This window comes from Triticum dicoccoides, chromosome 3A (genome assembly GCF_002162155.2).
Source record: "Triticum dicoccoides isolate Atlit2015 ecotype Zavitan chromosome 3A, WEW_v2.0, whole genome shotgun sequence".
NCBI lineage: Eukaryota > Viridiplantae > Streptophyta > Magnoliopsida > Poales > Poaceae > Triticum > Triticum dicoccoides.
In genome coordinates this window covers 118,530,615-118,542,003 of record NC_041384.1, presented here as the reverse complement: position 1 = coordinate 118,542,003, position 11,389 = coordinate 118,530,615, and the positions used below count along the sequence as shown (strand labels likewise).

The 11,389-nt window shown below is 46.4% G+C and overlaps 1 protein-coding gene across 1 annotated transcript; it reads right to left on the bottom strand.

Annotated features, from left to right (window-relative positions):
- Positions 1 to 3,884: 3,884 nt before the first annotated feature.
- On the bottom strand, positions 3,885 to 7,352 carry LOC119267485 (subtilisin-like protease SBT3.9). Its single transcript, XM_037548872.1, has 10 exons — positions 7,260 to 7,352; positions 7,080 to 7,171; positions 6,910 to 7,007; positions 6,648 to 6,812; positions 5,928 to 6,547; positions 5,508 to 5,575; positions 5,152 to 5,418; positions 4,940 to 5,057; positions 4,621 to 4,792; positions 3,885 to 4,540 (listed from the first exon to the last, which is right to left on the bottom strand). The coding sequence occupies exons 1-10, from the start codon at positions 7,338 to 7,340 to the stop codon at positions 4,002 to 4,004; spliced, it is 2,220 nt and encodes a 739-aa protein (XP_037404769.1). The 5' UTR covers positions 7,341 to 7,352; the 3' UTR covers positions 3,885 to 4,001.
- Positions 7,353 to 11,389: the final 4,037 nt, after the last annotated feature.

Here is an 11,389-nt window from a genome sequence, read left to right as displayed (position 1 = left end):
CAGTTGCGTGTCTAGTACTAGACATGCAAGTTCCCCCACCCCCTCTCCTACCGCCCTTTAACAAAAAACATAAGACCAGTTGCAGTTAGGAGGAAGACACACAGTTGCATTCGGGAGCGACACTTGCAGTTGCATGACTAGTATTCGACATGCAACTCCACCCCGCCCACCTCTCCCGCCACTCTTACAAGACAAAGGTTAATTGTAGTAGCGGTGTGTGGACATGTACTTGCATTAGGTGGCGACACTGGCATTTGCAAAGCCTAGTGTCGGACATGCAACGACCACCTCTCCCGACGCCCACTTACAAAACAAAACATGTCAGTTGCATTGGGTGTGTAGGCATATGGTTGCAGTCGAGGGCGACAATTGCAGTTGCAAGCCTAGTATCGGATATATACGCAACTCCCCCTCCATGTTGCTCCCTTACAAAACCAAAAAAGGCCAGTAGCAGTCGAGTGTGTAGGCATGCAGTTGCAGACAAAGGGCAACACTTGTAGTTGCAAGCCTATCGTCGGACACGCAACTTCCCCATCTCGTGCCGCTCACTTACCAAAAAAGTTCAGTTGCAGCCGGGGGTGTAGGCATGCAATTGCAAAGAAAAAAATTCAGTTGCAGTCGGGTGTATAGGCATGCAATTGCAGTGGAATACGACACTTGCGGTTGCAAGACTACTATTGTACATGCAATTGTAGTTGCAAGCGTATTGTGCGACTTGCAATTCACCCCCTCTCCGTCAAAAACACAAGGCCAGTTGCAGTCGATAGGGACATGCAGTTCCAGTCGAGGCCGAGACTTGGAGTTGCCAGCCTAGTATCGGACATGCAACTTCCCACTCTCTCGCCGCCCACTAACAAATCAAAAAATGTCGGCTGTCGTGGAGTTTGTGGGCATGCAATTGCAGTCGGGTGTGTAGGCATGCAGTTCCAGCCAAGGGTGACACTTGTAATTGCAAGACTACTTTTGGATATGCAATCCAGCCCCCCTCTCTGACAAAAAACACAAGGCCAGTTGCAATCGGAAGGGGGACATGCAGTTGCATTCAAAGGCGACGGTTGCAGTTGCAAGCCTAGTATCGCACATGCAACTCCCCCTCCCTCTCCCACCGCACTTAGAAAATAAATGTTAGTTGCATTCGGATATGTGGGCATGCAATTGCAGTAGGGGACGACACTTGTAGTTGGATGCCGAGGAACAGACATGCAATTGCCCTTCTCTTGACAAAAGACTAATAAATTACGTTCAATGGTGACACTTACAATTGCGCCTAATAGTGGGCATACAAGAAAAGGATTTTAAATGCACTAAGAAGACAAAATATAAATAAAATAAATAAGAAACATGGATTTTTTATAAATTAAATAAATGAACAAAATAAAAATAAGAATGAAACAAGAAAAATGGTGAAAATACAAATGCAAAATAAAATCAATGTCACAAGAACGCCGATATTTTTTTTGTTAAAAATCACTTATGAAAAGATAAATAAGAAGCAAGAAAATAAAATAAAAACACATAAATAAATCCAGAAAAGGCCAGGCTATCACACATCCCTGCCTACGCATAAAATAAAGAAGAACGAAGGAGCGGACCAGACACACCCTAAAACAGCCCATCACCAAAAAGAAAAATGGAAGCAAACTTATTGAACATGAGAGAAAAAATAAAACAAACAAAAAATTACCAATTCTTGGTCGCTTTGAAGACATGGAGTTGCATTCTGGGGCAACACTTACAATAGAGGTCCCATTGCTACCGAATCGACTAAGACTTGGCTAATTCTTGGTCAACTAAGAATAACAAATTCACATAAAATAGATTTTTTGGATTAGATATTTCCATCTATACTTCTTTTAGACTGACATACTTAACACAAAGCCAAAGCTAAAAAACCTAGAAAAGGAGACATGGGTGCTTGTTCTATACAAAAATGCGTGCGTGTACGCACATATGAAAAAAGGAAATTCTGATTCTAAAAAATGGATGCTACACTAGAAAAACTACATAAAACACTATACATTTAGGGATATTTTCTATCAACAACAACCACACATACGCACACGGATTCTAGGAAAAAGAAAAAGGAGAAAAACTCACAAAACATGCTACTGCAGTGTACGAATTCTTTTCCTTTTCACTCTTAGGCCTCCTTAGGTTTGGAGGAATTTTATAGAATTTTCATAGGATAGGATTTCTATAGGAAAAATTCCTTCAGAGCTCTTTGGTTTGTAGGAATGAAATCTTATTCATATGAAGGAATTCTTCCTATCCTTCACATTTTGTAGGAAAATAAACATTAGCCTATACTCAATGGAAAAAATCCTATGGTGTGAATCAAAAGGCATCTCTTTTTCTATTCCTATGCATAGCATTTAAGATGCATGTCATCTCATTTCTTAGACTTTGTAAACTTCGCAGGCAAAAAAAAAAAGATACATCGTTCAAAGCCCGCCACTCCCGTGCCTAGCCCACCCAAAGCTGATAAGAAAAACAAGACACGAAAGCAGCCCACTAGTCCGTCCATCTACATGGGCCAATTTACAAATAAAAAGCAGTTTGCACGCATCTAAAAGCAGTAGTAGATCTAATGGTCTATGAGTCGACTGAGACTTCGTGAAGTCTCAGTCGACTGATTTTTAGCAGTACCATATGGTCCGTCCAAAGTAAGTATTCAAGCTCATATAGCAGTATGGTAGAACCGCGTGCACAACAACTTTCGCTCGGTGCATGACAACCACGATGTCTTGTGCCAGTATGTATTGATGGTTCGTGTTCCTATAAACTGCAAATACCACCAACGTCCATCACGCCGCTCCACGACTGTGCCACACCAGCAAAGATATTTTATGGACCTCCCATATTCGCATGGCCCGATCCCTAATTCCAGCAAGAACCCTAGCCGCTGCAAATGACCAACGCAAACCAGGCTCCTGATCCTGTCGCTCTCCCCATAGTACCCTGTGCGGACCGTGGAAGGAATGTAGTGACATGCGTCCATGCCGCGGGCAGAACACCAGAGAGAGGTTCTACAAGTGCTGAAATCACAACCTCGAGGCATGAGTTGGTTCCAAACTACTTTTGGGCAATTCCAGGGAAAATAGCGATAATTCAACCCAGAGCCCGGACTCGGGTGAGCACAATGAACAATACCTTGATTTGAAATATAAAAAGAGTTAAAAAAATTCCAATTTTTGTGCGGTGCAAGATGCTTCTGTTCGTGAGCTCCGTGCAAAATTTTGTGAAGTTTGGACCTTCGAGGAACTCATGGCAAAAAAGACAAAATCAAGCGTGAACAATTTGATTTTCAAAAGTTTCTCAGACATCTGAAATTTGTCTTTTTTGCCACGAACTCCTCGGATGTCCAAACTTCACAAAATTTTGAACCGAGTTCACGCACAGAAGCATCTTGCACCATAAAAGAAATTAGAAATTTTTGAATTTTTTTTATTTTAATTCATGGTACTGTTAATGCCTTGGCTCATCTGAGCCCGGGCACCAAGTGGCCGCTTCCGGAAAATAGCTACTGTCCCTTGTTTTGGTCATGTCTAAATGCCTTTCTATTATATCACTTGCAGAGCTGCTAGCCTTCTTATGCCTCTTCTATGTCATGTGTTATAATTTTCTGTTACAAAGTCGTGCCACATTATAGACGGTGATTGTGCATGTCTAACTTCATTGCGATTCACGTCGTTGTCATTGCTTTTCTTCATAGACAAAATGTACTGTGACATAAGGGGTTGACGGAATACTCTGCCATCTAAGGAGAGACGCGCAAGTACATCTTTCCTGTTAAAATTTCCTGAAGTATGTGCTCCCTTTGGACACGTGGTCACGCCACACAATGTTTTGCTAGTACAGTCAAGGATCAACACATCTCATTAATCATGAAGGACTACCATGTATTTAATAATATTGGAAGAAAAGGATTTCAGTATTTCCAACATTTTTGTATGATAAGTACATGAATGCATGAACAATTGCACACTATTGATTTGATATATTTAAGATGTATCCGCAACAAAGTCTTGTATCACAGTTCTTACCACGACAGGAATCCTAACCGAGTGGGTATTTCCATCTGACCATGTCAAGCTCCCAAAGGTAAACCCGCCTTGCACTCTCCGTCTTGTAGTAAACGACACCCTAAATGTCATGCTTGTGCTACTACCTTTGGCGAATGTGATCATTGATGGCTCCACGGACATGACCACCCCTGCTGGAGCTTCAAGCACCGCATGATAAGTCGTTCCGACCGCCCCCACATTTGTGATAGTGCGTTGAACCGTGACATGGTCCTTGAGGTCCGGAATAGCGATCGACGGGAGATTGAGATTGAGTTGGTAGGATTCGCAACCATGTAACAATCCTATGGTGCAGTTAAAAAACTTGTTGTACTCTCTTGCATCCACGTTGTAGACCAAGCCAGGGTCACTGGCTCTGTCTGGGTCTATGTGGCCACCACCAAAGTCGAAAGGATCAGCCACCTTCCTCGGGACCGTCTCTGCTTCGATTGGCGCACCAAAACCATCGGTCACTGATGCTAGAATCATCACAAAGAAACAAGTTAGTAATATAAGATAAACTAGCTGGAAGAACTTTGCATATAAACATTGTGCATACCTGTGGTGACAATTGCAGACTTGATCATAGCAGGTGACCAATCAGGGTGAATCGACTTAAGCAGTGCGGTCACCGCAGAGACATGTGGACATGCCATGGATGTACCAGAAAATAACACATAGGAGCCACGAACAGCTGCTAAGATGCTGACACCTGGCGTAGTTATGTCGGGCTGTCAAAACATCCACAGAGATAAAAGTCTTAAATCCGGAGACGGTCACAAAAGTTAGTTAAAAGCACCGCAAGTATTTGCGCAAAAAAGGGGGACTGCAAGTGCAATTATTTTGTCTTTGAGTTATAAATTTCACAGGGGGAGTACCTTGAGTATGCCTGGATATAGGGGGCTCGGACCTCTGGAGGAGAATGAAGCAACCCTCGGCGATAGCACCCCGTCTCCGACAACAGTCATGGTAGGTGACACCTTCACAATGGGATTCCTATCATGACAAAAAACATTCACAGATTAGTTATTGGAGAAAGAAAAGAAAATATATGACGATCGACCCTATTCCAGGCAACGCGATTTCTTACTCTGTGTTCTCCCAGTAAGATGCAATTTTCTGTGCGATTTCGTAGTCTACCACAATGCATGGCATGCCGGCCTTGCACGCCGTCAGGGAGTCCAAGCTGTTCATGTTGTATTGCGCGAAGATGAGGCCCTTGGCTCCGGCACTCACGGTACGGTTGATGGTGCGGGGTAGCTCTACCCGAGGCAACATGCTCGGAGCCTCCCTCGGTGCGTAGCACAACACGATCTTGCCGGTCACATTGCTTGACGCTAACCACTCCTCCGTGCAGCTGCGCAAAAGTTTTAAACTGAATATGGTTCGATAAACTGTGGAACTAATAACAATGTAACTTGTCAATTGAGTGTGTTATGTCGCTACCTTCCCGCATGAACAAGCTCCTTAAAGTCGTCGCTGTTCAGAGTAGAGTTGTAGTAAAGAGATTGTCCCTGCGTTTAAGATCAAAGACAAATGAGAGAGTAAGTTTTTCTTTTTCAAGAAAGTTAAATGAATGCCTATACGATTATGTTTCGGCGGACGCTAATTTGACACTTGACGTATCATACGACTTCCCGCCAAAAAAGAGTAAAACCTATACGATTATGGTAAGTCAGTTGTGTTCTTTCAACTAAAAACAGTTTGTTAGTTAACCTGTACCTAGCATGTGTAATGATGTAAATTATCGACTTTTATCTAGCTGGGATGTTTCTATTCCTTGAGAGTGGATGTATTTGGGTGCATTTTCCTATATATTTTTAAAAAAGGAAATATCAGAACAAGTACTTGGAGAAACGTACATACCACAAGCTTTTCTTTGTTTCCGAGAGATATGAAGGTTGGGAAGGCTCGGTCCATCGTGCTAGCGGCCGCTGTCGTGACCCATGGCATGACATTCGTCACCGTTTGTGGTGCCGGGCCATCATTCCCGGCAGAGAAGATAACTGAGATCCCTCTCAAGACAGCATGAAGTGTCCCAGGGAACTCATGACCGGCACCCCCTCCCAGTGAGAGCGATAAGACATCTACACCATCGTGTATGGCATCGTCAATGGCAGCGAGGATGCTCGCGTCACTGGCTGCTGTGTTCGGGCCCCATAACACCTTGTAAATTGCTAGCCGTGCACGTGGTGCCCCGCCACGTGCCATGCCCGTGGCTAGGCCGGCATAGCTCACACCCTGCACTTCTCCTCCGGCAATCGTCGAGGCAACATGAGTGCCATGGCCGCTGAAATCCCGAGGTGACATATACTCACCCTTGAGGTGCATGGCATTAATTCCCTCGGAGTACCACCGTGCGCCGATGATCTTTCTATTGCAAGTCGTTGCATTGAACGCTGTTCCGGTCTGGCATATGCCTTTCCACCGTGCCTGCACAGGGCCGTATCCGTTGTCATCAAAGCTTCGTGATTCAGGCCATATGCCTGCAACAAAAACAAGCACGGAGTCAACCGATGCCCATTTCTAATGTCTGACTTGGGTTTCAACAACTTCTGGATTTAAACTAGAAATTTGATTACAAACCTGAATCGATCACCCCGATGATGATATCTTCACCGTAATTCGCTTTTCGGAGGAGGTCAGTTTGTTGTGGTGATTTGTTGTGTCCAAGGCCAAGGAAGTCCCAGCTTCGAGTTGTGTGCGCCTTGTGGTAAGTGTTAGGCTTCACACTTATAACTTCAGGAAATTCTACAATTGTAGTATCCAATGTGAATTACTCCGCAAAAAACATATAAAGACACCCCACAAAAAAAACATATAAAGACAGCAGATCTTTATCACTTACTTGCCAACGTCCTAGCTTGGGTTTTGGTGAGCATTGCCGCAAACCCAGAGAATCCGTGTTTGTAACTGTAAACTATCGACTTCAAGGATTCATCTTTGCTGTTGCAGACAAGACATAATGTTAGCAACAGTACTAATATATAGTAACATGGATTACTAGCTAGCCAGTACCTCCCAAGCACGGAGGTTAGTATGTCATGGTGTGACGCGGTGACAGCAGATGGATCATCATGTTTCTTCTCCCCCATGTACACTATGTAGAGCTGAAATGAACATGCGAAGAGAGGTCAGAATTTTTTTTAGAACAAGCCAAAGTTAAAGTCTTGCGAACAAGAAGGAATTATAACTTACTTTGCTCGACGCATTTGCCGAAAGAGGCAACAGTGTGACCAGTAGCAGAGCGCAGCAAGAGAAAGCTATCCTCGAATCCATGTCCGATCTCGAGAAGAGTGTTATGTTCTTCTCTCCTCTCGCGTGTATGTATATATAGCATAGGAGCCAGGTGCTATCCATGAGGTGAAGGAAGAAAGAACAGTTCAAAAGAACATTACGTGTTTCAAAAGAACACGTGATCGAGGAAAACGATAGGACTAGACGACCATGTCGTATCTACCACCATTAAACAACTTGAAGCAGACTTAATGACATGAGGTCGACCTCAAAACAACAAGCTTCGTTTAATCAGTGGGCATAAAATTATAAAAACAACCATGGGGGCTGCAAGAACCGTTCAAACAAGGATATGTTTGCATTGTCAGCGTTAGGTGGTACACGTACCTGAGAAAGAAGCGCAGACCATGGTCCTTATAGGAAGCACCGTGCTCATCGGGCATCCAGGCCGTGTCCATGTCATGACATCAGCGCTTTGCTGGGTCTTTCAAAAAAAAACTTTAGTAAAGTTGATAAAGGTGACGACAATTTATAGAAACAAAAATTTGACCCATTGAAGCATTCCACGCGTAAAGATTGGTTTGGCCGGTTCGTTTCTCTAATAGCTAAATTCATTTTTTTTTCGAAGAACCTCTTGGAGAGAGAAGGGGTTCCTGCGATTTCTATAAAAATGATAGAAATGGTCCAGTTTGCAAGTAAAACCAGGCCCAAAAACCTACACAGATGATGCAATTTATAAGAAAAAACTAACCCAAAAACCTACCGGAGCTCGAGGATTATATAAAAACGTCTCAAATGCCTGGACCGGCCGCCAGTTAGTGATGGGTCAAAAAAAAACTCGACCCAACTGGACCTCTCAAACCGCGGACAACGCCCGGGCTGACCGGCACCCCTCATATCCCGCCCAAATATAGGACGGATATGGGGCGGCCCGAGCACGCCCTGGCCCGTCCGCCTGACAGGCCCGACCCACCGCCGACCCCACAAAAAACCCCAATCCGGGCGGCGAGCTCAAACCCTAGCTCACTCTGTCCCTCTCTCTCTCTCTTGCTCCGTCCACTCCTCTCCCTCTCTCTTGCTCCGTCCACTCCTCTCCCTCTCCCTTTCCGATCCCATCCACCAGGATGAGCAGCTCCGATAGCAACTCCGGCTCGAAGCTCGACTACAAGGAGGAGTTGGCCCTCCGCATTGATCTGGAGCGGTCCAAGGTGAAGACCGGCGGCAGCTCCGGATCTAGAGCGTCGCCGCAGCTCCTGCGTTGGCGCAGCGCGGACGCTGGAGCTGGACCCTCCCGTCCAGTGCACAGCGACGCAGGGACAACACAGTCCGCTTCGGCCTTGCGCCGTCTCCTTCCCTCGCCGGCGGCTCCTCCACGCGGCCAGCGCTGGGTGTTGTGCCCACGCCTCCGGCCCGCAAGCGCACTCCAGAGTTGGAGGCGTGCGCCACGCGTCGCGAGCGGCCGCATCCACGGGAGAGGGACGCGGCGGAGCAGTCCGCGCGCCGTCGCCACGGGACAGAGCCGGACGCCGAGAGGACGCGTGTCTCCTCGCATGGGTGTACCACCGCTCCCTCAAGATGGTGGAGATGGACACCCGCTGCCTCCGACGGAAGAATGCCAAGGCGCTCCCGCTTGCTATTCAGAAGTCGGAGCGCGAGGCAAAGGAGCCAGTGGCAGAGAAGGCTCGGGTCGCAGGCTGAAGCGGCAGCAGGACATGGCGGTCTGTCGGATGAAGGGGATCACCGTCATATCGGATTCCGACTCAAACGGTGGGGATAACTGCACCTCCTCTTCCGACAACCAAGACCCTCCACCAGCCGCAGACGCCTACAGCTGCGTCGGCGACTGGAAGGGCAAAGGACCGGCATGGAAGTGGTGATTCCGGCTCCCCTTCCTCCTCAGTGTTTACATCGTTTTTAGATGTAGAAGTTTATCAACTTATCCGGGAATGAACTATGATCTTTTGGATGTGGTGAAGTATGTTAATGTCCGTTTTCAGTCGATCTTGTGTTCCTTTGTAGCAGATTTTTGTTGTCCATGATTTGATCATGTAGGATAGGTCAACATTTGCATGTCTAGTATGGATATAAGGCGCCGGATATAAGATACGTGGATGCAGAGTGGCAAATATGAGGGGTTCCTGGTCAGTACCCGTGGACGCGCCCGGACGTGTCCGCGGGCTTTCGAGGGCCCGAATTTGCCAACTGCGGCTGTAGATGCTCTAAGGGCACTTCCAACGGAAACCCGTAAATTTCCTCCCGTATCCCTCCGCGGACAGCGGAAATCAGTTCGCGGACACAGATGCAGGAGACCGCCATCCAACGCTGCCTGCATACATCCGGCCTCCCTCATTTTTTTATGTCCGCACGATCAAATAGCCGCATACATAGAGTGCATACGTTCAAATAGCCGCATGCAGCACTAGTTTAAATTTGAAAAGTTCAAATATTACATCCCAACATTATTGTCCCATTTAACCGCCCGATTATGCCCAATCAGTTCTTCTTTCAGCTACTCGTGAGTTGGTCGACGCTGAATTTTTTGATGCATTTGAATAAACTCTTCAAATATGGCCGGAATTTTGTTTGAAAGTTGGATAGGATCTATCACCCATGTTCCCAAATTCTAGAGCTGCGGCGACATCGTCACCCTCATCCTCGACGATCATGTTGTGCATGATCACACAACATGTCATCACCTCCCACAAGGTCTCCGGATTCCATTGCTTAGCGGTCCATGAACAACTGTAAAACGGGCCTGCAGAACTCCAAATGCCCTCTCGACATCCTCTCTAACTGCTTCTTGTCTTTGGAAAAGCTAGTTGCTTCTTGGCTTTGGGAAAAGTGAGCCTTTTTCTGACCAACTAGGTTAGGATGGTGCTGACAAAGGTAACCCACGGAGGATAGATACCGTCAACCAGATAGTAGCCCATGTTGTACTCATGTCCATTGACAGTATAGTGGCAAGGAGAAACTTTCCTTCAGTTAGCCTCGCAAACAACGATGATCGCTGCATCACATTGATGTCATTCTGAGACCCAGACATGCCAAAATAAGCATGCCAAATCCAAATATCATGTGATGCAACTGCTTCAAGAATGATGGTGGGCTTCTTAACACGACCTTGCTATTGCCCTTGTAAAGCCTTCGGACAGTTCTTCCATTTCCAAATCATGCAGTCAAGAGATCCAAGCAAACCTGGCCATCCTCTTACTTCTGAGATTGCCAAGAGCCTCTCGATGTCTGCCACAGTTGGTTCTCTTAGGTAATGGGGTCCGAACACCTCGACCACGGCAGTTCAAAACCTGACCATGGTATCTCTGCATGTGCTCTCAGACATCCATAGGTACTTGTCCAACGAATCAGTGGTCGTGCCATATGCAAGCATCCGTAGTGCGGCCGTGTACTTCTGGTAACTAGAGAAGCCAATCCTTCCCACGGCGTCCTTCTTCAAGACGAAGTAGTCATGATAGGACCGGACGCCATAGTACAAACGATCGAAAATGCGGCTGTGTACTTCTGGTAACTAGAGAAGCCAATCCTTCCCACGGCGTCCTTCTTCAAGACGAAGTAGTCATGATAGGACCGGACGCCATAGTACAAACGATCGAAAACAGTCTTGCGCAACCAAAAACGTCGGCAAAAACAGTCAACGAAGAGTGCATCTGGGGCAAAGTAGTCGGCCATCAGTGACAAATGGTTGCGCGCCCTGTTGCGATTGAGCACTCGATGACCCTAGATCGAGCCCTTGAAAACGAGAACATGCTCCTTCGCAAACTCCGTGTCTTCAAGGACCGCATGCATCATCGCCGTCTCATCCGAGTTGTCCTCGTCGGACGACTCAACATAGTGCTGATATATGTACTTCAAATCAGAATCTATTGCTAGAAAGAAGGGAAAACTTTTTTAGCTCCGACAATTCATCGAATAGTTGTCGGTCATGGTGAGTATAGCAGTAGCAGATGGTACCTGGCGGGGCGGTCGGAGGACAGGGGTTGAACAGGGAGGGAGGAGAAGCAGGGTGGAGCCCGGATGAAACGTTGGAGGTAACGAAGACATAGAGTTCTGGCGGGGTGGTGATGTAGCGGCGAAGG